Source organism: Cygnus olor, chromosome Z, assembly GCF_009769625.2.
Source record: "Cygnus olor isolate bCygOlo1 chromosome Z, bCygOlo1.pri.v2, whole genome shotgun sequence".
In the NCBI taxonomy this organism is placed as follows: domain Eukaryota; kingdom Metazoa; phylum Chordata; class Aves; order Anseriformes; family Anatidae; genus Cygnus; species Cygnus olor.
Window position 1 is genome coordinate 30,029,542 of NC_049198.1, and position 26,434 is coordinate 30,055,975.

Genomic DNA, 26,434 nt, shown 5'->3' on the forward strand with positions numbered 1-26,434 from the left:
AACGTCAAGAAAAGGAGTGGATTACTGGAGAGAGTGCTTAGCCAAAATCAGATGAAGTTGCATTACTATAAGAAAAGTAGTGAACATCTGTGGTGACATTCAAAGTTAAGCAGGTAGATTAAGTTCAGGATTAGTGTTTGGGGGAGTTCAGTGGATACAGGATGTAGGAAACACCGATCTTCTCAAGACGGCCTAAAATTCTTTCATGAGCATCTTTATTGATTGCCGTAGCTATAACCTGTTTTTATGGATTAACTAGTATAGAAAATGTACCAATACCTGTTCATCTGCCTTTATGAAGTGGAAAGGTGAGGAAAGATGAGCCATGATATTGGCTGTGGAAAGCATTAAAACATGATTTCATATGAAATCTTTCAGACTTTGAATGCCAGTAGCAAAGGAAACAGTGATGAGGTTATGAGTATTGTGGGATAAAATGGGTGGTGTTCTGTCATCAATATTACAGGCAAAGGTATAGAAGGGAAAGCATAGACTGCTAACACTACATGATTTAAGAGCAGATACGGCAGTGAAGTAGAAGGGTTAAAAGACTCAGTTTGCGACAGAGTCTTCTGGAGTATCGTTCACAGGATTTTCACTGAGATCAGCAGATAACTGGTCAAGACTGGTAAAATTTGGGCCAGGTGGTGCAGAGTTCAGCAGGAGTGGAAGTGTTGCTGACTTTGTACAGGTTATGCTTACCATCAACATAATTGACATGTTTCCTGGTTATGTTGCATGTCTTGGAAAAGAAAATTTTAGTGATGTGCAAATATTTTAATGTGAAAAGTGGGAGTAATCTATAAAACCTTCTCTGAGAGGTAGAAAGATCATAGAATGGCTCAGGTTGGAAGGGACCTTAAAGATCACCTCATTCCAACCCTCCTGCCATGGGCAGGGACACTTCTCACCAGACCAGGTTGCCCAAAGCCCCATCCAGCCTAGCCTTGAACACTTCCAGGGAAATCTCCCCTCTTTTAGTTTAAAACCATTCCCCCTTGTCCTTTCATTGTCTGATTGAGCAAAGAGTTGCTCTCCATCTTTTTTGTAAGTCCCCTTTAAGTACTGAAAGGCCACAGTGAGGTCACTCCGGAGCCTTCTCTTCTTTAGGCTGAACAGCCCCAGCTCTCTCAGCCTTTCTTCGTAGGAGAGGTGCTCCAGCCCTCTGATCATCCTTGCGGCCCTCCCCTGGACCCACTCTGTCCACATCCTTCTTGTGCTGGGTGCAGTCGATACAACAGAAGGAAGGGATGCCATCCAAAGGGACCTGGACAAGCTTGAGAAGTGGGCCCATGTGAACCAGATGAGGTTCAACAAGGGCAAGTGCAAGGTGCTGCACCTGGGTCAGGGCAATCCCAGACAGGAATACAGATGGGGAGAAGGACTCACTGAGAGCAGCCCTGTGGAAAGAAACTTAGGGGTTCTGGTGGACGAAAAGCTCGGCATGAGCCAGCAGTGTGCTCTTGCAGCCCAGAAGGCCAGCTACATCCTGGGCTGCATCAACAGAGGGCTGGCCAGCAGGTCGAGACAGGTGATTGTCCCCCTCTGTTCTGCCCTCGTGAGGCCCCACTTGTAGTACTTCTCTGAGAGGTGGAAAGATGGTTATGTTCAAATTAGTAGAGGATTAGCCACAATTATTTTTTTTTGCTAAAAATTATCAGAGAATAATTTTATGACAAAAGCTCAGGAGCCACAGAAATGGCTATAAACAGAATAGGGATTTTGACTGTAAAAAGGTAGCTATAATCAAATGCAATAATGATTTGTCGGCAGTGTTATTCTGTGGAGCAAACATTTGGAAACTACAATGTCCTCCATGAAGTAGGACAGCCATTTGTGCTGGTATTACATCGTATTTTCTATCTACTGCTATCTAAGGGTGACATAAAACCGGGAGGAGTGGCTGATAACACCAGAGGGCTGTTCCCTCACCCAGAGGAATCTGGAGAAGTGGACTGATAGGAACCTCATGAAATTTAACAAAGGGAAGTGCAAAGCCCTTTTCATAGGGAGGAAGAAACCCAGCCACCAGCATATGTTGGGGATCGCCCACCTGGAAGGCACCTTGGCAGAAAAGGTCTTTGGGGATCCTAGTGGAGAAGAAGTTGAATGTGAATCAGAAGGTTGCCCTTGCTGCTAAGAAGGCAAATGCTATTCTGGGCTGCATTAGGCAAAGTGTTGCCAGCAGGTGAGGAAGGTGGTCTTTCCCCTCTGCTCAGCACTGATGAGGCCACACCTGGAGTGTTGTGTCCAGTGCCAGGTTGTCAGTAGAAGAGAAACCTTACCTCCATACTGGAGGAGAGTCCAATGGAAGGCCATGAAGATGGTGAAAGGACTGGAGCACTTCTCCTATGAGGAGAGGCTGAGAGAGCTGGGGCTGTTCAGCCTGGAGAAGAGGAGGCTCAGGGAAATCTCATCAGTATGTATAAACACCTGAAGGAGGGTGTGAAGAGAACAGAGCGAGGCTGTCTCTTGTCAGCGGTGCCAGTACCAGGACAAGCGGGAATGGGCACAACCTTGGAGCACAAGAGGTTCCCTCTGAACATCAGGAAGCACTTCTGTACTGTGAGGGTGACTGAACACCAGCATAGGTTGCTGAGGGACATTTTAGTTTTCCTACTTGGAGATCTTCAAAAGCCATGTGGGCATGGTCTTGGCCAACCTGCTCTGGGTGTCCCTGCTTGAGCAGGGGGGTTGGACCAGATGACCTCCAGAGGTCCCTACCAATGCCAACTGTTCTGTGATTCTGTGATAGGACTCTGTGATACTTACTAATTTTCTTGATCTGCATTCTTAGAAATACAAAGCCCTTGAAAATACAGAATTAGAGAAAAGGAGGCCCTTCCTTACACCCATTCATAAACAAGTGCAGGAACAGAGACAGCAACAGTCGTAGTATTACCCATATCTGGTAAACTTTCAGCTCTCAATTGGAAGATTGAGAATAAGCTATGTTTTTCTGTCTGACAAGCAGTTCTTTCTTGAGTTATTATTTTTGCTCAAGGCCAGGCAGATGGTAAAGGCTATTTAGGTATTGGAATACAGTTAAAAGTTCATTTTGCACATGCTATCAGCATACAGTATTTATGACCATTTATTTTTTAACTATGCAGTGTATATGTTAGAGAAGGAAAACTTGAAAAGGTAATAACCCATCTCCTGAGCTACCTTGTCTGCTGATATGTGGGTTTTGGTGATTTTACTGATGGAACGAACTGACTGCTGCAGATATCACCTTTGTAGCTACTTCAATAGAACTATAAATTTGGAAACAGTATTGTGGTAATGATTCTGTAGTACAAAATGTAACTGCTCTGGTTCTGATGCCCAGAACAGAGTTATTCATGTGTTGTGCATTAGTATAAGTACTTTCTGAGGCATGATAAGACCACCATACATTTTCAGAAATCTGAATACATTTTTGTTCTTGTATTCATTGTTCTAGTGATGTTGTGCTCTAACTACATAGTTTGTTCTTTAATACTTTTTACTGTGAAGGTTTGATGACTTAGTGATTTTTACATTCATACATAGCTTTGAATTTCTTTTAGCTTTATTAAACTGTTGAGGTTATTAAATTATTAATAACTTTAAATGGTTTGCAGTGCAAAAAAGCATCTGTTTTGGTTTAACTTCATGGGCTGGTTTACCTTATCACTATTGTGGGCAAATAAAATTTTATTTGGTATCTTTTTTTCTTCTGTCATGGACGTCAGAGGGATACAAGTCAAGTGTGGAAGTCAGTGTATGACTGGCAGTTTATAGAATTTTGTGCTGATCTATGCAGTACGGACTCACAGGAAATAAGTTTTGCTAGCTAACCTGATATATATTTTTATGACAAATATAGGCCTTATTTTCTGTTCTTTTAAACTAGGGGCTTGTCATCTTGTAGTTGTTGTTCACAGAGGCTATTAGAACCTTCCTTTTCTGTCTTGAGAATGGTAAGGGTTCCTTGGAAAAAAGAAAAACAACTTATATTTCAGAGATCTTTGTGGTCTTGTCTATAGTACCATTTAGCTCCACTGCTTTTCTTTCTATGAAAGTAAAATTCACTTTGTGTGAAAACAGGCTAAATTAAAAATGTGTGACTCATTGTACCAGCATATCCTTGCTTGTCATACAGTGCCAGCTGTGCAATTCATTGAACAAGTACAGGTATTTGTGAGTTTTGGCATTCTTTGCAGCTAATAAAGACAAATTGTCCTTTTTCCTCTTTTATAACACAGTTTCCCTGGGTGAGGACGTAAATTTTAATTTATGTCTTGAACATATCCTTAAGATAGGATTTTCGTGGTGGAACAAAGTTGGAGATAGAAGCTTCTTCTAGAAACAGAGTATATGCTGATGGATGCAGAATGCTTAAGGTTTTAATAGTTTGTATGTGTCAGACTGAAAACTTTTGAAGTTCTGCAGCAATACAGCTTAAAACTGCATTACTATGTATATTGGCTTCTGATTTTTTTTTTAATTTTAAATGCAACTTAAGTGGATATTGGTCATAACCAATGTAGCCATGATATTTGTCTTAATTAAAGACAGAATGGGTGGGTATGTATCATCTTGGATATATATATATATATACACACACATCGAGTATACAGGAAATTAAGGAAAAACTGAAAGGTCTAATTCTGATACAGACAGAAGATAGCATCACTGTATTTGTTTTTAGCTACAACAGTAGATTATGCAGGATGTTTTTTAATGTATGTTAAATTTTGCTTCAGGAAGTGCAGTTATGTGTAACATTAATGAAGTGTAGTGTAACATTACACTTCATTTTTTTGAATAAATATTCTCATATTACTGTCTTAAAAACAAGACATTAACTGAATGTAACAGGGAAGCTGGAATGCTAAATAATTTGGATTCAATTAATATTTAAAAAGTAATAATTTACAATAGAATATTAAGTCAGCATTCTTAATGTAATGACACTTTAATTGCATTTGTTTAATTTTATTAACATAGTTTAGGGGATTTACAACTACTGTGGCATTACAGAAATTCAGATTGCGCTGTAGCATGTTTTCTGGCTGCTTGAAGACTTTTTTCAGAGTCCAAGAGAACTTTTCAGAGTCAAATAACAAAACAGAGAATTATTTCTTCCCTGATCATATAGAGATGTTGGTCTTAAAAATGTGTAAATATTTGTTACATTACTGTTGAAGGACCTAGTAGCTTTGAGCTGGAAGTGTTTTGTTTCAATCCCATCTTTATAAGAACGCTTGGTAGCTTCAAACATGACAGTTCTCTTGTCTTTTTTTCCTGATCAACTGTAACTTGTATAAGTTCAATTTGCCCAATGCGATGATGAGGTGTTGCTTTGGGGTAGCAGCACCTCATCTACCATGCTACATGGTAGATCCTGAGGAAAAAAACGTGAATCAAGTACTAGGATTGCTTAAATAGTGTGTTTGTTATTATAAATTGAGAAGAAACTGCAGCTGAATAGGGTGTCTGTTCTATGAAAACCTGGAGCTGGCTTAGCCAAGAGCCCTAAAGTAAATGAGCTGTGATACCACAGTTACCTTCCTGTCTGCTCGTCCTAGAAAGCAGTTCAGAACTCTGAAATTCTGTGCTTATGCTCTGTATACTGTGGATGGGTGGAACTAGGAGCTTCATAACGGAGTACAAATGGTGAACAAGTTGAGTGGGAAACTGACCAGTCTAGCCAGTAGGCAAGTCTAAAAAGAGGGTTAGATATTAGAAGTTTTGTGGTTTAATCCTCTAAGAACTGCAGAAGTGAGGATTTGAAAATATCTTCCTTAAGTTTTCCTAAGTCATCACTGTAGAGTAGGTGAATTGCTCACTTCTTTAAAGAAAATAAATTGAGTTAGTCTCCCTATATAAATTGGGTTTACTGATTGCAACCAGAAATCCAACAAAAAAGTAAGAATGTTATTTCAATTCTCTTTTTATTTTCAGGTTGCATATCAACCCTGTACCTCCCAAGACTATCCCTTAATAGTTAGGTTAAGGAAATACATTCTTCACTGTCCCATGTCACAAGTTACATGGGAGCAAAGGAGGAACATGGAATAGGGAAGATGTCTTTGTATAGATGAGGAATATTGGATTCTAATGTGTTGTGCTAGAAAATTTCTTTAATTTCCATTAGCTGGTCACTAATTAAAATGGTAAGTGCTAAGACTAGGGCACAGAATCAAGACTTCCCATGAATTTGAATTTATTGTATTTTTTTTAAGCCATCTACTAGGGGGAAGAGCAGAAAAAAGGTATTAATACATATTTCTCCCTCCAAACCAGTGATTCTTCTGAAACTCTTTCAGGCTGCTGTGTGTATTGTGGAGATATTAGTACTCTTTTACAAGGCATCAGGATGATGTGTATGTTTCAGAAATGTTATTTTCATGTGTTAATGTCACAAACTGGCACAGCAGCATTATTACAGATAGGCAATCCCAAATTGTATAGAATGTTGTTTCCTGTGTTTTCTGTTTTTTTAAACCCTGGACTTACATCAACATAGTGACATTTCTGATCAAAATTTGTTCTGGCATTTTTTTCTGGCATTTTTTTCAGTCTCATTTTAATACAGTACAAAAATGTAGCCATTTTAATTTCCTTTCTAGATAACCAAGAGCTCTGAGCAGGTTTCTTTTGTTTTTTTTCTTATTCTGACCTACACTCATCAGGAGAAACAAATGGTTATACTGTGACCAGGAGAGCAAAAAGAACATGAAAGTAATGGAAAAAAAACAATGAAATTATTGTTAGGTAATGCACAGTATATAATGTACAGTAAATCATGCTCTAGCATTATTTAAAAATATTTGTAGGCAATTCGTTTAAATGAGTTTGAGTTTTCAATAAGCGCTTTTTATGCAGTAGAATTATTTTCTGTTGTCTGATGTTTTTGCAACAGTCTCTCAAATGGAAATTTGAAAAAGTGAATAATGCTGTGGAGATACTAGTTTGTCTTGTGTTTTCTGAAATGTCTATTAGTTATTTCTTCTGAAGTCTGTAATTTTCATCTGTGTTTTCCTTTGAGTTAATCCATTTCACAAGTGGTCCACATGCTTGTCATTCTTATCTTCCAAGTGAGTTATGCTAAAGATTTCATTTCTGACATAAAGGAAAATTAAAGAAAACACTTCTTTTTTGTGTTGTTATACAGATGTCTCTGTGCAACATCCAAACATTCTTAATAAAATTGAACTTGAGTAAAATCCATATTTTTTCCCTGCATTGATTCCTTTTTCTTTGACATGCAGGGTGAAACAGTTGTGTTTTACTGTAATGAAGTAGCTCTCCATTACTACAGGGAGAGAAAAAATAAATTTGTCTAACAGAAGCTGTGAAGGAAACAGTTCCTTAAAGGTTTTTTACATTTTGCATCTGAGTATAAAGCTAATAGTAACCAAAGTTATTACTGTGCATTGCTATTTTCAGTCTTGCTTTCGGAATGTTGTTTTTTCGTATCATAGTTAACTATCTTGACCGTATTTTCCAAGTTAAAGACAGGGCTGAGTGATCATCGGTACTAAACCATTGCCTGTCATTGTCTACCTTGGGGATCTGAGGTATATAGGACAGGGAGCTTACATTGCCACTCTTCATGGATAAACAGTGGATTAATCTTCCGTAAGACTGAGTTTTTATTAAAAACTAGAATAAAAAAATGAAGTTACTAGCTTTAAAGTACACTAAGAAATTCTGTGTAAGCATTTAGTCTTGAAAACAATAGAAACTATATCAGTGGTGTGTGTATGTTTCAGAAACATAAATTGTTGACTTAGATTTAATAATTACTGTAGTTATCATGTTGGCAATACCCTTTAACTGCTGAATTAATATGTATTTGAGATCTTTTCTGAACAATATTCAGCAAGTATGAAGCAATGAACAGTGACTCTTCAACTTTAATCTCTCTTAAAAATTTTTAAGAAATATGTCTTCCTGAACTGATAAGATTAAAGTTTAGTTAGCACTAACAGAAATAACATTATTTCTTTTCATTTTTCTGTGTCTTTGCTTGGTATCCGAAAAGTTTCTCTTTGCTTCATAGTAATACAGCATTTAAAATCCATTACGTGTACTTTCGAAGATGACAGGACTTGACCTTAAGATATGAGGAGTCAGACAAACATTAGTGGCTGTTTGGAAATGTAGCTAAGAAGAGGCTGGGCACAAAGTGGGGAAAATATTTTTCCGAAAGCTTTTAACGCTGCGGGTGTAGCGAAGAGATCAGTAACAGAAAGAGTGCACGGTGTTTTCTGTGAGAGTTTCCGTACTTTTTCAGCCTCTTCTCCACGTGTATTTTTTTCCCCTAAGTACTCAGTGTTCTTGGGAGAGAGGAGGGTATGCTGGAAAACTGAAATGTCATTATTAATAGCTGATCTGAAGCTGCAGTGTAAGTCTGTAACACTTAACCCGGTGAGATGCTGTAGAACGTGTTTCAGTTCAGCTTGACAGTGGTTCTTACCTCTGTATGGAAAGTGATGGAGTGTTTTGCAATATGAGAGAGTGTGCTGAAGGTGTTACATGACCTGGCTAAGGATACTGAGAGGGAATATTTTTTTCACTGACAGTGATCTGAGACAGAGCTTGGGAGTTTGTTCAGTGTTCTGTGCAGTAGATGAAGCATCCAGTTAGATTCATTTCACCATTCTTTGACTGATATCCAAGACAGGTTCATATGTTTAATAAGTCTCAGTTTTCTAACAAATGGTATTTGGAACCAAGGAAAGTCATTACTGGAGCATTACTGGAAACTACGGCTTCCAATGATACTGTGAAGGCAATCTCCTGTTCCTTGTCCTTTAACTGTGAGAAGAGGGACAGTAGCAACAGTGGGAAGAAATGGAGGACCAGGGAGTAGATGCTACCATGTTACCCCAAAAAAGACAATAGTGAAAAGCACTAGCTTGTGTTGAATCACAGAATGGTTTGGGTTAGAGGGGACCTTGAAGATCATCTAATCCTACCCTCCTTGCCATGGTGGGACACCTCCCACCAGACCAGGCTGCTCAAAGCCTCGTCCAGCCTGACCTTGAACACCCCCAGGGATGTGGCACCCACAGCTTCTCTGGGCAGCCTGTGCCAGTGCCTCACCACCCTCTGAGAGAATAATTTCTTCTGAATGTCTTATCTAAGTCTACCCTCTTCTAGTTTAAAACAACTCCCTTTAGTCCTACTGCTACAGTCTTTGATGAAGAGTCCCTCCTCAGCTTTCCTGTAGGTCCCCTTTAGGTACTGGAAAGCCGCTTTCCCCGGAGCCTTCTCTTCTCCAGGCTGAACAACCCCATCTCCCTCAGCCTGTCTTCACAGGAGAGGTGCTCCAGCCCCTTGGTCATAGTGGCCCTCCTCTGGACTTGTTCTAGTATGTCCATGTCCTTCTTCTTAATGAATTACTGATTGATAATTTTAGATTCACTAAATAAATACGTGTAGTCCAGTTAAATCACATGCCCTGTTTTATCATTTCAAGAGACTTGTTGAGACCTCAGTTGTCAAGTTTTGTCTTTTAGACTACTGATAAGTACCTAAGTCTATGGGTACAAACAGAAACATGTAGCTCTCTGTTACCACAAAAATGCAGTAAATCATACTTTTGGAAGAACAACATTTAAGAATAATTCCAGTCCATTAAAGACATGAAAAGTAAAGAAGAGACTTTACTTTGTGCTTTTTTTGTTAGACATAAACACTATCTGTTCTGGTTTTATTTTATAGTTGTGTATTTAATGACATAGCTATACAAGTTATACGTAGCTATTTGTCTCCACTGGTGTGTGAAAGATACAAACATACTTTTAGATTATTACGTATACACTGATGCATGTGTTTTAAGCAGTGGAGAACAGACATAAGTAGGTTGGAAGTATAAATGGAGATAAACAATCAGTTTTGGGAAAACAAGGAAATTCTGTTTAAAACTGCAAGCAGTGAGCAGAGTCAAGTTGAAAGTTTCTTTAATAGCATTTGGAGTGGGTTGTCAGTAGGCATGGGCTTTGTTACACTTGTTCTATTTAAGGCACTGGCTTTGGAAAAGTCTTGCTTCTGTGCAGCAGTTTCAGTTGAGATAGTGTAAAATTGTGTGTGGAGGTGCAAATGAGAGCTTGAGATATGGGGTGGTTGTGCAAAGTGAGTCACTTGTTTTTTCGTAGTTGACAGGGAAGATCAATGAAATAGGTGGTCACAATATAGTAAAAAAAAAAAAAGCTGCATGTTCACTTTGAAAGTGCAGGTTTGGACTATGCTAAATATGCATTTTCTCCTTTTCTGAACCATATTTTTTTGTAAAGAAGAATCAATCTGAAGTCGTTGTGACATTAAACTGGAATGAAAGCTGTTAAAGTCAGAAATAAAGCATAATGCACAGATATACGTGTAGTATATCTATTAAGTGCAGTAAATGTGTGAAATGTGTGAAGCTTCTGTGTTTGCTCAGATTCCACTTGTTTTATGTTCTTACTGATTTGTTGCAAATAGCTTATGGAATCTTCTAAAAATAGTTTATTGTTAGAACAGAGTGTTTCCAATCTGTACAATTTCTGAATTTAAAGAGCATTTATTTGTTAGAGTTAAAAAATAATTTGTAATGTTTTACAAAGACAAGTAACCTCTTACTCCTTAGCATTGACAATAAGACAAAATAGTGATGTCTAACGCTCATATGTTTCTGTTGAACTCCTGTGTCTTGTGAAACACAGTGAAAACCAGAGATTAAACCTTTATGAATTAGATTTATTCTGTTACGTGGTTTTGTTTCATTTAGGAATGGAAAATGTAGCTTTTTAACTGGCCTGTTATAATAATGAAATATTGTCAATATGCATGATTTAAAAATATTGAATATAAAATATTGAATATAAAATTTCTGAACTGGGTATTATAATATTTAAGCTAGAAATATGCTAAAATATTTTCTCAAAGATAACTTAATCTTTATTTTTTTCTCAGAAAATAGTATATTTTTCCCATATAATTTTTCATTCTTTAATCTTCCTGTTTTCTGTGTTTTGGGGTACTTATTGTATGTGAAATAATTTTTACTTTAGTAATCATGTCTTTAACCATTTTCTTTATCCCTTTTCTTCATCTGAATTTTAGGTATGCTATTCCTCCAGAGCATGGGAAGCGGCTTGAAAGACTAGCTCAAGGTAATATTTTCAGTATTTCTGTATGTAAGATATTTGAAGGACAAACCTCCAGCAAAATGAAAAACATTTTTCTCTACTAACCTACAGTGTTTTATTACTTCTAAATATTGTGTGACTTTTATCTGTCAGTAGTATGTTTACAAAACGGGAACACTTTTTAGTACTCTGAGGAATTTTAAAGAAACAAAATAAGCCTTTTTCTTAGTACTTTATTTTGTACTGGCATTTTTAGGTTGGTTAAGTTTATGAAAATAAGACTTGGTATTTTGCCCTTTTTATTCATTAGATGTTCATTGCCGGTATCTTTGCCTCCTTCTGTGCCCTTGCTTTCTTTTGCTTGTCATAGCTTTTCATCAAGAACTTTTGAATTTGTAGCTGATCTTAGCCAAATTTGATTCAAAGAAATGTCAAAGATAGCTGAGTGTCCAGAAGTTTCATGAAAGTTAATGACAGGGTAGAGGATGGAAACCTAGTTAGTACCTCTGGGAAAGAGGAGTCAGACAAAATGTACCAATTCTAAATCTTAGCAGTCAGTGAACAGGCATAAAAAGGTACTTTAGCCAAAGCACTTACTGGCTTTTGCCCTCCAGAGGTGTGAGGAGCATCATTTGAGAAGGAGCAGAAGATGTTATTGTGGGGATGAGATCTAAGGATGAGGCTAATTTAAAGGAAAATTCTTCTTGCACATAAGTTTATTTTAAAAAAAGCTACAGCTCTCCTTTTATGTCTAGATTAAGAGTGCCTACTTATAAATACAGAAATATTTAGGCATATTTCTTGGTTGGACAGCACGTGCCTGCTATTAATGATATTATGTAAGGAATACCATTGAAAGCTCATAACTGGATATTGTGAGTCAGGACTGCTGGGGTTTAACTGGGCACACAGCCATTTGCTCACTCCCAGCAAGTGGGATGGGGGAGAGAATCAGAAGAAGGTAAAAACTTGTGGACTGAGGTAAAGACAATTAAAGAGGACAGAAGAAGAAGGAAAAATAATAAAAATAAACTGTTGTGTATATATAAAACAAGTGAGGCGCAGTGCAATTTCTGACCACTTGCTAATCAATGCTCAGTCAGTCTCCAAGCAGCAGCCACCCCCTCTCCCCTCCCAGCCAACCCCCCAGTGTTATTGTTCAGCATGGTGTGACATGGTGTGGATTGTCCCTCTGGCTGCTTTGGGTTAGCTGTCCTGCTCTGTCCCCTCCATGCTTCTTGTGCACCCGCAGCAGGGCAGTGTGAGAAGCTGAGAAGTTCTTGACTTAGTGCAAGCACTGCTCTGCAGCAACTAAAACATCAATGTGTTATCAGCATTATTTTTCTCCTAAATCCAAAACACAGCACCATTACAGGCCACTATGAAGAAAATTAACTGTCTCAGCTGAAACCAGGGCACAGGGCCATCATCTGAAAACGTTTGTTCATTTTCTTTTCATATCTGTTTATGTGCGTATATATGCATGATGTTTAAACTAGTCACTGAGAACACTAATATGAAATGAATGTATCACTGAGATGTGAAAGTGAAGATGTGAGCTCACACTCATAAAACAAACAAACAAACAAACAAACAAGCACATTAAAAAGATAGATTTCGACCTGGATAATTACTTATACTGTTCCTAAATCTTCCCATATTTTCAGTTGAGAAAATTGCCACTTTTCTTTCTCCATCCTTTTCTATGACTTGCAAAGCACAGAACTCTTCATATGCATATCTTGAAGCTGTTATTTTCACTGATAAGCAAATTGATGCATGTGATAGACTGGGCAAGTGACATTGACTTATGCTAAGATAGGTTAATAAATATTTGTAAGATTTATAGGAAATGAGCAGGGAGTAAAAGAATAGAGATGTGGCAAAGGTTCAGAGAGGGACAGTGGTGAAAACTTTATATAAAGGACTGTTAAGTTATAAGATTTCATTCTGGAGAACAGTAAAGTAGAGGGAAGCAGGTATGATAAAGACCTGTGATTGGCTTGGAAAAGGCTAAACAGTGATTGTTCATTAGATCTTCCAGTACAGATGCAGACTCTGAAGGGTCTCAGGAAATTAAAATCCAGTAATAATAATAAAAAAAAATAATGACATGGATTCAGGGGGAGACTGAACTATGCTGGCAAAGAAATCTGCTAGAGGATATGTAGGAACTGCATCTAGCTTTGGAATTCTTTGACACACACCTTGGCTGATTACAAAGGGGAAGCAAAGATTTGATGCTATTATTTGATGCCACTTTTGACATTTGCTGGGAAGATGATCTCAGTGTATGTAGTATTTGCATTTGATATGTTTTGGCTGCTCTAATGTTTATTATAGAATTTCATATTGACTGCTTATAGCTGTGCAGCATTTTAAAACTAACTATTCATGTTTAAATGTTTTATAATGAGTGTATCCAAACCTTTTTTTATTCTTTTTTTTTTTTTTTTAAATAAAGAGTGGGGAAGAGAGAGAATAGGCCATTTCAGCAACACTTGTTTACTTCTTTCTAAGAATTAACTGAAAGTGAAGGATGGCACTGTTTGGTGCAGGCTGAAAAAAAAAAAAGCTTCAGATTTTTCTTTGACATACACAGTTTTTCCCTGGATATTAGACTTACCTGTACAGATTTGGAAAGTAAGTTATTTTTCATGGGCATGCTTAGCTATACTGTTTTTTTTAAAAAAAAAAAAAAAACACAGCCAAACAAAAAAGAAAAAAAAAACACAGATTTTCATGGGAATTTATGTTACTTATTGTAAACTTCTATAATATTAGCAGACTGTATGCTGAGAGTGCTCAGAGCTCTTAGTGCTGCTAATGGTGTCAATACAATAAGAGGAACAGGACAAAGCATGGGGGAGAAATGGAGATTTCTGAAGCTTCTGTTTGTCAGAAGCTGATAGGATATATGGTGGGGAGACCAGTGTCATAATCTCAGAATGCTTTAGTCAGAGTTGGGTAGTAGGCTAAATAGGACTTCAGGCTCATCCAGTGCAACAGTTCTTAGGACTAGAACTAGTAGAATAATGCAAGATAGGCAGGGGTCAGGCGTGAGGAGCACTGGCATTGGAATACACATACACCTTTTTCCACAGCTGGGAACAGGACCCCAGTTCCTTGATCGTTAGTCATCCTTAGCTTTATTTAGTGAAGCTGCCCAAGCATGTCAAATCAGCCTTTTTCAGGGCACACCTGCATGGAAGTTGTTTACTAATGCTTATAATTAATACTACAAATTATAAAGGTGTGTGATGAATAGAAGTCTACTTTCCTTAATGAATCATGGTAAGTATGATCAAAACTTAATTATTTTTTATTTCAGAACCAGGTTTTGAACAGTGAGTAGCAATTAAAACATAGAATCAGATATTGAACAGTGAAGGTAAAATTTCAGATGTTTTTTATTATTATATTCAGTGGATGAAACTGGATTTGTTTCTGTTGGGAAACTACATGCTCATATTGAGATTTTTACTGTAACAGCAATGTAAGGTATGTGAGTTACTTTTACAGCCAAACATCTCTGAAATTTCCTAAATTTTCAGTGTTTGACTTTAATGTGTTCTACCTTGTTTTTCAGTGAATAGGGTGTTTGTGTGGTATTTTTGGTCCAGCTATTAGCTTAGAATACAATATGGAAGATGTAGTTCTTAGGCATACAGATGATGAAATTTATACTCATTTTAATATACTTTCACTTATTTGTAAACTTCCATTTCTGATTATACTTACAGAGGTTAAGACTTCTGTGATCTTTTACTTTGCAACAGCTGCCTGCTAAAATACAGTCCAAATTTTACAGTAGGGTAAAATTAGGGTAGGTGTACAGTAGGGTATATTAAGAAGGTGAATATGAAAAGTTAGCTACATGGCTATAATTTACTTACTGTTAAATATTAATGGAACGTAACATAAATGAGTCTCAATACTTAATGTTTATTAAAATTTTTCATACTATAGGAGTGCAACATCTGAAGAAAAGTAGCTTATGCAAGAAGGCTAACTGCTGACTAATGCTTACTGAATCAACTGAATGCTCCTATAATAATTAAAATAATAAAATATTACGTTAAATGTGGCAGGTTGTCTAAGTCAAGGCAGCAGTTGATACATTAGAATTAAAGGAAGGCTAGAATATTTTCCATTATCTTGTCTGCACATCACAATTATCATACATACCTTTTGTGCATGAATGCTCTCATCTTTGCTTTCCATTGAAATGTTGATTGACTGGCACCTACAAATATTTTATCTGAAAGACATTAGACTTGCATCTAATAAAGGCAACAGTTTGATTTTGCCCTTCAGCTGCTTTCTCATTTATGTAGGATTTTTTTCAATTTTATGTAGACATAAATGTGATAAAAATCTCAAGTGAGCTGTTACTGCAATTTTTATACTTGTTATGTTAATCTGTAATACTGTGGTATTCTTAAGGATTTTTTGTTTCACAAAATGGGTTAGAAAATAAAGAGAATAGCAGCAGCGTGGCAAATCTTAAATGACATTTTGAAGGATTTTCAAATTCTTTTAATGGTTGATGTAATTGCAGAAATTATTTTAGAGAAGAGATGACATCTATCTGATGTTCATTTATGTTACGGAAGAAACTGAAGTAAAATTTGAAACATTCTAAGTATGTAGTGGTTTTAGAAAAAGCTTTGTATGTTATATAGTATTAATTAATCTATTTGATGCAGAAGTCATTACCTGTTACGTATGAAAATGAGTATAAATAATTGTTTAAATGGAATTTGATGTAGAACTTGCATAATTTGTAAGGGTCTTAACATCTGAAAACTGCAGCTGCTGAAGAATTGAAATTTGTCTCAATTGATAGTTAAGTGAGTCAAGTTAAGAAAGTCACATATAAGAGATAATAAACTTAGGTCTGTAACATAGTCATCTGGGCATAATAACACTTATATTTCACAGCACTTTCTTCTTTTGTGTCTTTTGTGCTCTTTGCTTTATATAGCATACAGATTGCCACTGCTTCTTTGTGAGGAATGTTGCCATGCAAGCTTATCCTCTGAAGTTCTTTTATGTACAATACATTAAGTTAGATCAAATTAATTCAAATCATGGCAAATTAATTTTAAGAAGTTATCTTGTTTTTATGTATACTTACAAAGTAAAATGTAGAAAATAGACCAGAAAACTCAATCTTTCTTTCATATTTGCCTGTGTTCCAAGAGTAGATCTTGTGATCACTGAATTATGGTTGATATTTTGTATGTTCTGAAGTCATGAAGTCATTTAAATGAATGCCTACATAAGCAAAAAAATCACTTTAATTTTGAACTTTCTTCCTTAATTACTTAGTTGGGATTAATTTTAACTACCGTAAAGTTAAATTACACTGAAGGTATTTGCGATTTAGGATGTTCTCTTATGTTGCAAATTTTATATTTTTATTTTCAAATAATATTAATAAGCTAAAAATATTACATGCTTAATGTAAAATTTGAGGTGAAGACTTGAGTGTGAAAGTGTAGAAAAAGATAGGAATTATGGCCTCATTCATTCCCTGGTTAGAATTTGATTTGAAAGTTCCCTATGAATACGATTTTTGTGTGTTTGTTAAATAATGACTTCATTTTCAGCCAGACTATGATATCTTTGATCATATAAGATAATATTTAACCACTTGCCTTGTGGAGTCAATGGAACTACTTGTATGCTTAAGAATTACTAATTTGAGAATAAAAATACCATAATTTGTTCATGTACAATAATAGACAAGCAGTTTAACTGAAATCACTATGAACACATTACTAGTAGCATATGGAAGTATTCCAGTTGTTTTGATAATGCTAATCAACTGGAGGATAAAACCCAACCCACCTCAGTTTTCATGAGAGATAACTGTGGTGATAATATGGTCACCTGATATGAACTATAGCCTTAAGTTGGAAAAAAAAAAAAGAAATAAAGCCTTCTGGGTTAACAATGCTCACTGTCCCTCAATAATTAATTGAGCCAGCCTTATTTTGAATTTGTCTTTATCCTTGATCCTTTTCATGGACTCTTTAGTGTGTCTCACTGCAGCAGTGTTGTGTGTGTGTGTGAATTTTGTCTTCCTCAGTTACAGCTAGCAATCTGCTTAGTACCCTCTGCTGCCAGCTTCCCATAAAGATAAGAACGGTTTGACTTGTATCTGGAAAATGGATCACAAAACCAGAAATTGCATAAAGGTGACATTGTCTAGTGAAGTGGAATAGTCTTCACTGGCCTAGCGATAACAGCCAAAACAGTTTTATTAGCATTTATTTATTTTATTTATATCTATTTATATCTATTTATATTTTTTATTTTTATTTATTTATATTTATTGGTTACCTTGTGTAAAATTATCTTATTTTGGTTCACGTTACTTGACAGAGTATGTATGTGGAGTTATCTGAGAGCATGTTTTTGATTCTTAGCACAGTCTGAAGCCTGTGTTTTCACATACTCTTTGCTATTGTTGCTTGTGCTAACTAGATAAGGCTGTTAAAAAGCTTGAGTGGGACCTTCTGTTTGCTGGCTAAATGTACTCTACCTGCAGTGTATGTGTTTGTACCCAAACATTTGTCCACCATATGTTGAATCATGTTCTTATCTTGGAGATCATTCTAATCTGCTCTAGATGTTCAGAATATCAGTTTCTTTAAATCATGGGTTGGAGAATTTTGAACCAGATGGTCTGTTTTCTTGTGGATGAAAATCATTGTGCAACCGATCAGTTTTACCCTAATCTTTGAATACTGATCTTTTGGTTCTTCTGAAGGAATTGTTTTGAATTGTCATTTCGTGTTCTGTATAATCATTTATGAGAGGATGAGTAGGGAAGAGGATGGGTAGAGTACAGATGATGAAATGTAAGTATTGAGAATAGAGATAGAAGAGGTCTACCAGGTCTCAAAAGACTGTGAAACTGGGGTTGCCACAAAATAATACCACAAAATAACTGCTTTTGTAGAACTGATATAGAGCTAATGGGTGCTTAATTTCATGTAGTTAATAAAAGCATGAATCTGCTACAGAACTTGAATTCTAGATTGCAGTATTTTTTTTTCTTTTGGTTGTGGGAATTCACTAGGTATTCAGGATTAATGTGTAAAGCTGTGAATTGGTAATTCTAACATCAACTTAAGTATTTGAGTGATTCTGTTGTGTTCCAGGCATGTCTTGAATTTACCTGCAGTGGATCAAAAATAATTGAAAATTTAACAAAGGAGATAGAAGATTATATGGTGTTCTTATTATTTAAATTGCAATGTTCTGTGAGAAAGCTTATTCCTTTCTGTCTGTGTGTTTAATGTATTTGTGAAGGTCTTGTGAAACTCCCTATGTAATGTCCTCTATTCAATGTGTTAGTAGGTCTTTTTATGTCCTTTAGTGCGTTCTCTTGCAGGGTTTGTCTTTGCAGAAGGAGAAGTTGTGTGACCTTATCTTTAGCCTGGGTAGAACAAAAGACCTTCTGATGAACAGTCTTATAATGGGGAGATGCTACCTTACTTTCTTCCTTTGTTCATTGAAGGGGAGCATTTCTGAGAATGAGACTGGAAAATTTGTGTCCAAGCATAGGCTTTGAAAGAGTAAGAAAAATATTTTATAGTGGCATAGAATGTGTTGGCAGCACCTTTGATTTCACTGGGAGGGCTCTGTAATCACAACAAATGTTTTTAAATCCTGTAAATTTCTCTTAATAGATTTAAGTAGTGTAAGTGTACATTACACCTTTGCTCCTTAAGGGAACTTTTTATCCAGTAACTTAGAACAAAAATAATTCCCACAGGACTGGGGAGTATGCTAGAAGAGAAAGTGCAGAGAACATATCAACTGTAATATGCTCATCTTAAGGTAGCTCTGGAATTCTAGGATGGTTAATGGACATAAATGTGAGAATCATATTAGAAACAAAATATGACTGTACATAATAAACTGGAAAACTACTGAGATTTTATCTATTCATAAAAATATTTAGATGGGTAATTGATTGAAAGTTACTTTTCATTTAATAGTGATGTTAGTTGAGTAGTGTTGTTACACTAGGTATGAAACTGTTTTTGTGAATGGCAAAATAATGTTTACTTGAGAGGAGGGATACAACTACTTCTCCAAACACAGTAAATTGATGACAGAGTCATTTTTTACTGGTTAAATGTCCTGTTGCTAATTTCATATCAACTAAACAAATTTTTTAAACTATTAGTTAATTTTTCTCCTGTGTTTTTCTTGAGTGACCTCTTCTTACTGCTTTAATACATTTAGCAGGCTTCTTTTTCAGCAAAACAATTTATAATGCAGTTTGGAGAAAGTAGAGCGGTGTTCTTGGTTAATATATTAACCAAGAACCTGTGGACAAACATTAAACACCTTGGATAATCCTAGGCAGGATCCTGTATGTTCTTCAGGTGTAAAATATTTTATGCATAAATGAATCAAATGTCTTCTGAATTACTATTAATACTGTTATCAAGGAGACTTTTTCATAATGAATAGTTGATTTTTTATCTTCTCCACTATCAAGTTGATATGCAAGGTAATTGATAAAATATAATATTATTATAATATTTTTTTAATACTTTTTGCTTCACTTTAACTTCTGTCCATGTTTCTGAGGGCATTTCTATGTAGAATAGCAGTACATATGTTGCACGTGTATTCTTTGCACTCAGAAATAAATTTGTTCTTAAATGGCTTTTTTTTTGGATTTTCTTATCATAAGAATTTTAGGTTTGTAATGGAAATTAAGATAACTTTGAAGCATCCTTTTTTACCCAATGTCATTAAAATAGATTTTTTGTTGTTGCTTTCAGAAGCATCAGACTAATTAATGTTTCTTCAGTTAAAAATTACAGTTAATATTTGCATCCTGTGTGGTTTGAAAGGTCAGTGATGAAGCTTCTTAAAACTAACAGTGAGAACTTAGAATCTCATGACATGGAACCAGTGCTTCTTTCAACTTGTTTGCTCAGTTTTTCTCCTGTGGATCTGTGATAGTTATGGAAAATTCCTTTGTGCCTTAATTCTGCTTTCTGGAAATTAAGAGACATTTTTGATATAAGTACTTTTAAGGGTATTTTATTTTTCAGTAGTAGCCCATGAAGCTTTCTGAAATCTCTTAGGAATAAATGGCATACAGTGGAGTAAACTATTGATGTTAATAAGTCTTGGTAATGATGCAAAATACACTCTCCAGAAGAAAGTGAAATAAATAATGAAGTTGGACTTCACAAAAATGTTATTTTCAAATGTTGCATGCTTGATACAGTAAAATGACACATTTTCTGTGATTGCTCTATGGACAAATTGCAGTTATTCATACTATCTCTCATGGTGATTCTTGGTAATGATCTAGTGCAAACACTAAAAAGACTGTAAAGATTAATAATAATATCTTTTTACAACAATAAAAATAACAGCTTCTAGTCATGGCTGATTGTTAAAGGGAAACAATTTACTCATTACTCTAGTTCTGTTGGTTTGTTGGTGGTAACATTTTGTCAGACTTGAGTGATGTTAGATTTTAACACAGTCAAAAATGGCTTTTTGACAAAAGTCAAAGTGAGGTGAACATAACTTTGCTCTTGTCAACTAGATTGTATCATTAGTTAATGAACTAAAGGTTAATGGAATGATGCATAAATAATCATGAAAGTTGAAACCTGAATAACAGTCTTTGTTCATAAAATCAGAACAAGATGTAAAGAAGCAAAATCAACAACAAAACTAACCTGTCTCCTCTCCTTCCCCCCATTTATTAGATACACCTGTGAACTTTGGGGAATAGTTGAGAATGCTGTTGCCATACTACCTGGCCTTTTTAGATAGATTTATTTTTTTTTTTTACTGTGTAGATGATCTGTGCTAGCTAAATGTAATAATTGTAGAATCTTTCTAAATTTTAATAATGTGGTTGATTTTCAGGTGTGCAGGTGTTGGAGTATGAACATGCATGTGGAAAAATATAAAGTATTTCTGGAAAAGGAAAGAAAAGGATGCCCAAATTTACGGATCTGACTTCTGAAAAATCATTTCAGTTCCTTAAAAAACAAAAGCTGAAAATCAGCTAAAAAATGCAGGAGATGAATTTGACTTCTATGCAAGTTTCTCAGCAGCTAACAATGACAGGATAAAAAAAAAATACAGGAAGTTTGAAGTATTGTTCATTATAAAAAATAAAATATAAAAATGTCTTTGTTATTTTAATTAAAGAATACCCAATTTGGCTTCTCTTGTCTTAATAGGTTTCTTCCCAAGCAGCTCTCAAGGATGTGATGCTTTTCTTCGCCACAAGATGACACTGATTTCTCCCTCCATATTGAAAAAGTACGGAATTCCTTTTGACAAGGTATGTTTGTGTTTATTTTTAAACTGTGCATTCATATGTTGAATTATATTGTGTTTGTTATAAAGATTGTTCATAGTGAAGGTGAGGCAAAATTATATATTTTTTTAGGCACAGGCTCCATGAAAAGATGAAAACAAGTGCTATCTCACGTGATTTAGCTTGGAATTTTCCAATAGAGAGCACTTGCCGTTGTCACAGTCTGTACCCTGAAAGTGTCTGTGCTTTTTAGGGATCACCGTTATTTTTTCTTTCTATTTTACTTCCATGAAAGCTTGCATGTGATTTTCAGTTGTCTGAAACCCTGCTTAACTAGCTGTACTAATAAAAATTACATACCTAATATCTTAAAATAAATGCTTCATTTGTTAATGTCTCTATTGCTCTTCTGATGTAATTTAATAGAATTGTATTATGATATAAAAAGCCTCAGAGTATACAGGGGGGAGTAAAACTGAAAGAACTGTTACATAATTTAAAATATAATATAAAAAGCTGTAGTATTACCAAAATAGAGAATGATTATTTTGGACTGTTGAGTAGTAGCAGACTGGATACTTATGAACAAATTTATATATATAGGAAGTGGGGAAAAAGAGATTTTGGGATTCATTGGAGATGAATTTAGAACTTAGCTGCTTTCAAAAATGTCTGAAGTTTTCTGTTTGTTATCCTTCCCTACAAGATTTTCTTCCCAATTTTTTAACTTAGAACATTTTCGCTTGAACTTTGAACTTCCGGTAGGTGCCAGCTAGTAAAAGCATTTCTACTGCATTGCTTTTTCCTTAAGTATATGTATTTTATATCCTGAATGTTTTTTAAATTCTGAATACCTAAATTCAATGGTTTTGCAAGCCTGCTTAGAAGACTACCTCTTGATTTGGAAATTCCCCAGCCTGAACATCTGTTTGTCTTATTCCGAGATCATAAAAGCCTTTTGATCACTAATCAGTTATGATTCTCACTCTTTTCCTGCTGCAAAGTAGTCCTGTAAACTGTCCTCACCATACCCCTTTTTTATTCTTGTTGTTTCTGTTGCTTCTGTTTTAGTGTGTATTTGTTTATGAGTATCATGTGGACCTTTGTATACAAACTTAGTTTCTTATGTTCCCCTGTGTAGTGTATAGGATTATGCAGCGCTTTCCATCTCTTTCAGTTGTTTATGTGACAGTAGGAAAAGTAGCCCACAAAAATACTTAAGTGAATGTTTATATATTATATATATATATTATATAGAAGCATAAAATACTATAACCCACAAAATACAGCAGGAAGTATTTTAAGTGAATGAATACAGAAACAGGTAATCTCAGAGCTATAGGATAACATTATGATATCCTGTAATTTGTAGCCTAAATAATACCATCTGAAGTGAATCCATTGCTCAAGAAGTAAATATAATTAGAGATTATGTCCTTAAATGTATTCTACTACAGATACTTGTCAACAATATAAAATGTACTCAAACATTTATACCATTGTCTACAACAACATTAATTATCAATAGCACTGTTACTAGTAAAACAGCAGTAACTGGCACTGACAGGTAATGTTTTTGGTAAAACAGTAAATACAAATTTAAAAAGGTTACTTGATTAAAAGAATCTTGTGAGAAATTCAGCATTAGTCTTATGACAGAGAATATATGTGGGATGGAGCTATTGATTTGCTGTATGCCGTTTGGAAGATTACTTCACTTTTCATGCTTAAATCAACCTATGTATAAAATTGAAGAAATGTAGGCATTTAGAATGATACTGCCTGCCTTGGAAAACAAGCTTCTTTTTGAATAAATTACTAATAGAAAGAGTAGTTTGTGTTCTGAATGATTTATTATCATATGGAAATGTAGTTGCTGAGTTCAGTTTTGGTAATAGATAGGTAACTACTGATTCCCTTCATAGGCTTGTGCTTTGTCATGAAGTGTCAGATGAAACCTTCCAAAATGAAAGGTTTTATAACTGAATTTATAGTTTTGGATTTACTGAACATTACTCTGAACAGTATGATTTTCGGTAGTTTGTGTTTGAAGTAGCATCTTGCTGAATGCCAACGTATTTGTTTTCAGTATCACACATTTGAGGTGGGTGAAGGAGTTGATGTTCTTATTTCAGAGTACTGATTTAACCTGTATTCTTTTTTTTTTTAATGAAAGTGCTAGAAATAGTTAAAAATTTAAGTTTGGTTCTGTCACCTAGTGTTTGGAGAAAGCAGACTGTACCCAAGTGTAATTGTAATTAATGGGATTCAGTGAGAAAGTGAATAGAGAAAACCAGGCTGTGATCTCTCATGGCTCAAAGTGATAGAAGTGGAAATGTGCTGAACGCTGATAAGACAGCCTACGCCTACCAGGTGGCAGCTGAACTGCTGCTTGTTGCAATAGAACACCTGCTAAACTGTCAGCAGTGGGAGTGTGTATTGAGATAAATTTTGGAATTGCTAGCATTGAGAATAATCTTTCTTAAACATTCCCACAGCGATTGTTGGAGTACTACAGTAGCAGTTATAATATATGCACCTGTATCTGTGTTTGCATGTATACACTGCATATGAACCCACAAAAATATTAACCTTGTGAAGTGCAAATGCAAAAAGTAAAATGCTATTTTTTAAATGCCTTAGATTTTTTGCTAAGCATATTTTTCTTGTTTTTCCTCTTTGCAGCCTCCCATAATACCATCAGAAACTTGCATCAATAGGAGAAGCATTAACCCTGTGTATTTATTCTTGCATTAAACATGAAAAGCACAGAAAGGATTTGTAATACTATCAGATGAAAACTTTGAGGGTTCTAAAGGAGGCTTCTAAAAGCAGATTCTTAATAGGAAAAATATTTCAAATTGTGATTTTAGTTTTGGTAATTGTTTAAAGTATTTCACTTTTTGCTACTTAAAACCGTAAGTGTGTTTCCCTTTAAAAAAAAAAAGTGTCTTTATTTGCCCTTCCAATTCCTTAGTTGCTGTATTGCTTGTACAAAGCACTGTCACACAATGAAAATCTATTTCATCTCTAGGAAGTCTCATATTTTCCTGTAATCAGTAAATGTGTCCTGTTGAACAGTCATCTGTCATTGCTCAGATTATCTGCTGAGTTTAAGTGGATGTTTGCTTTTTAGTGAGCCTGTCTTCTGAAGTGTTTGTCATGTAAAAAGACACATCAGGGTATGGGGAATCTCATTTGACTGTTCTGAATCTTCTAGTTTATTGATCAACTCGTAGCAGATAGTTGAGAAGACAGCGTGCCATTTCTGGTCTCTGGCTAGCCTGTCCTCGATACAGTCTTTGTGTCTGACTTTACAGAGGTATAGCTTTAATCTCCCAGAAGGAACATCAGTGAGTGACCAGAAGTGCTGTCTTTTTCTTTGTCTCCAGAGGAGAGCATCAGTCCATGAGAGTGTACGAAGATGAATGTTTCTTTTTTTCCTTCTTGAAAGAGAATATCATGACCGATTTTTGCTTACCTTACTCCATGTTTTTCTAATTTATTCCGGAATCCTCTTATATCTGATGTCTGATCTTGCAAACTGCTAGGAATTTGGTTTCTTTTATGCTGTACAAAATATAGTCATGGTGTTTTTAGCTTTTTTTAATTTTATTTTTATTGTTCCTGTAACTTCGTGTTGAGTCAGTGGTCTCAGCATACTTTTGATTGCTCTTGGTTGTACTTGGAAAAAACAGAGTTTCCATATAGAACTACCCTTGCGTATTTTCTAAAGCAGTGCCAGAGCTTAATTATAGTCAAGTTTTTCCTCTTTGAGAATCTTCTTCGAAGTCCCCTGTTCTTTAGGCATTTAGAATTATGGCCATGAGCAGTACCAGAATTACTATGTCTATTATGCCTAAAGAGAATGAGTAGAAGGACAGGGGCACATTAAAATCAAATTTAAAGTAATGCTTAAGCGATTAAAATGCCACTTTAAAACTGGAACATACTAGATGGTATATCCAATGCAAGAATCCCCTTTGGTGTTAGTAGATGTAGTGCTGAATAATTGGTGCAATGCAATTGGTAATTCTTAGTCCTCATTTCCTGTCTGAACTGGTTTCAAGATACTGCCTTGAGGACCCAAATGTATCGTGTTTCACTGTTTTACTTCTGATGTGTTCCATTGGTATAAAACATTTTCTCTAACTGCCAAGGCTTACTAGCTTAGTTTCTCATATTTTATACTCAATCATCAATACAACTTAAAAGCCCCGTCAGTCCCTCAGGTGAGTATGGGAGAGAAAGATGAGCATAAGGTCTCTCTTCAAGAACAGTAAAATAGTTCTGGTGCAATTTTAGGGAAACAATTTCAGGGTGGTGAACAGAATAATTTCTTCAACAATTAATGTGTATTAGTATTTTGGGATGGAAACTTTGGGTATTTTGGACCACCATGTCTTTGCTTCCTCTTGGTCAAGAAAATTGGTACATTCTTTCCAGTGTCTTTTTCAGCTCCCTATCCTGCCAGGTCTTATTCCCAGCAAATACCTCTTCCAAGACTTGCTTTCTTGAAAGTACTTTCTGAATTTGTAAATACATGTAGCTATGCTGAGAAGCCATCCAAATTACAGTAAAAAAAAAAAGTCTCAAATATTTTATTTCTGTATGTGTGAAATCACAATTGTGTGCAGGGGGAAAAAGCTTTTTTTGGATAATTGTAAATGCAAGTATAGTTTTCGTTGCTTCAGGAGCAGAACTGACACTGCAAATTTTTTTTAATGCTATAGGTTACACAAGAGGCAGGGGAATTTATAATCACCTTCCCATATGGATACCATGCAGGATTCAACCATGGCTTTAACTGTGCGGAGTCAACAAACTTTGCCACTATCCGATGGATTGATTACGGAAAGGCAGCAAAGTTGGTAAGTCATATTGCAGAAAACTGATGTATAAGTCTTTTCGTTGTTTATTTCTGGTGGGAATCTGTGAAAGCCAGTGAGAAAGGGAGAACTTTCAGCTAGTAACTTATACTACCACTGAAGTTTTAGTT

At 35.6% G+C, this 26,434-nt stretch overlaps 1 protein-coding gene across 11 annotated transcripts in view; it reads left to right on the forward strand.

Moving 5' to 3' along the window:
- KDM4C (lysine demethylase 4C) overlaps positions 1 to 26,434 on the forward strand; it is a 293,255-nt gene that overhangs the window by 46,512 nt on the left and 220,309 nt on the right. For 10 of the 11 annotated variants that reach the window (XM_040541823.1, XM_040541820.1, XM_040541821.1 and 7 more), the window contains 3 exons: positions 11,083 to 11,132; positions 21,356 to 21,459; positions 26,169 to 26,306. In XM_040541823.1, coding sequence (XP_040397757.1) covers positions 11,083 to 11,132; positions 21,356 to 21,459; positions 26,169 to 26,306 — 292 coding nt within the window. Of the gene's footprint in view, positions 1 to 11,082; positions 11,133 to 14,439; positions 14,456 to 15,077; positions 15,118 to 21,355; positions 21,460 to 26,168; positions 26,307 to 26,434 lie in introns of those variants that run through there. The other variant, XM_040541831.1, reaches the window with a different exon arrangement.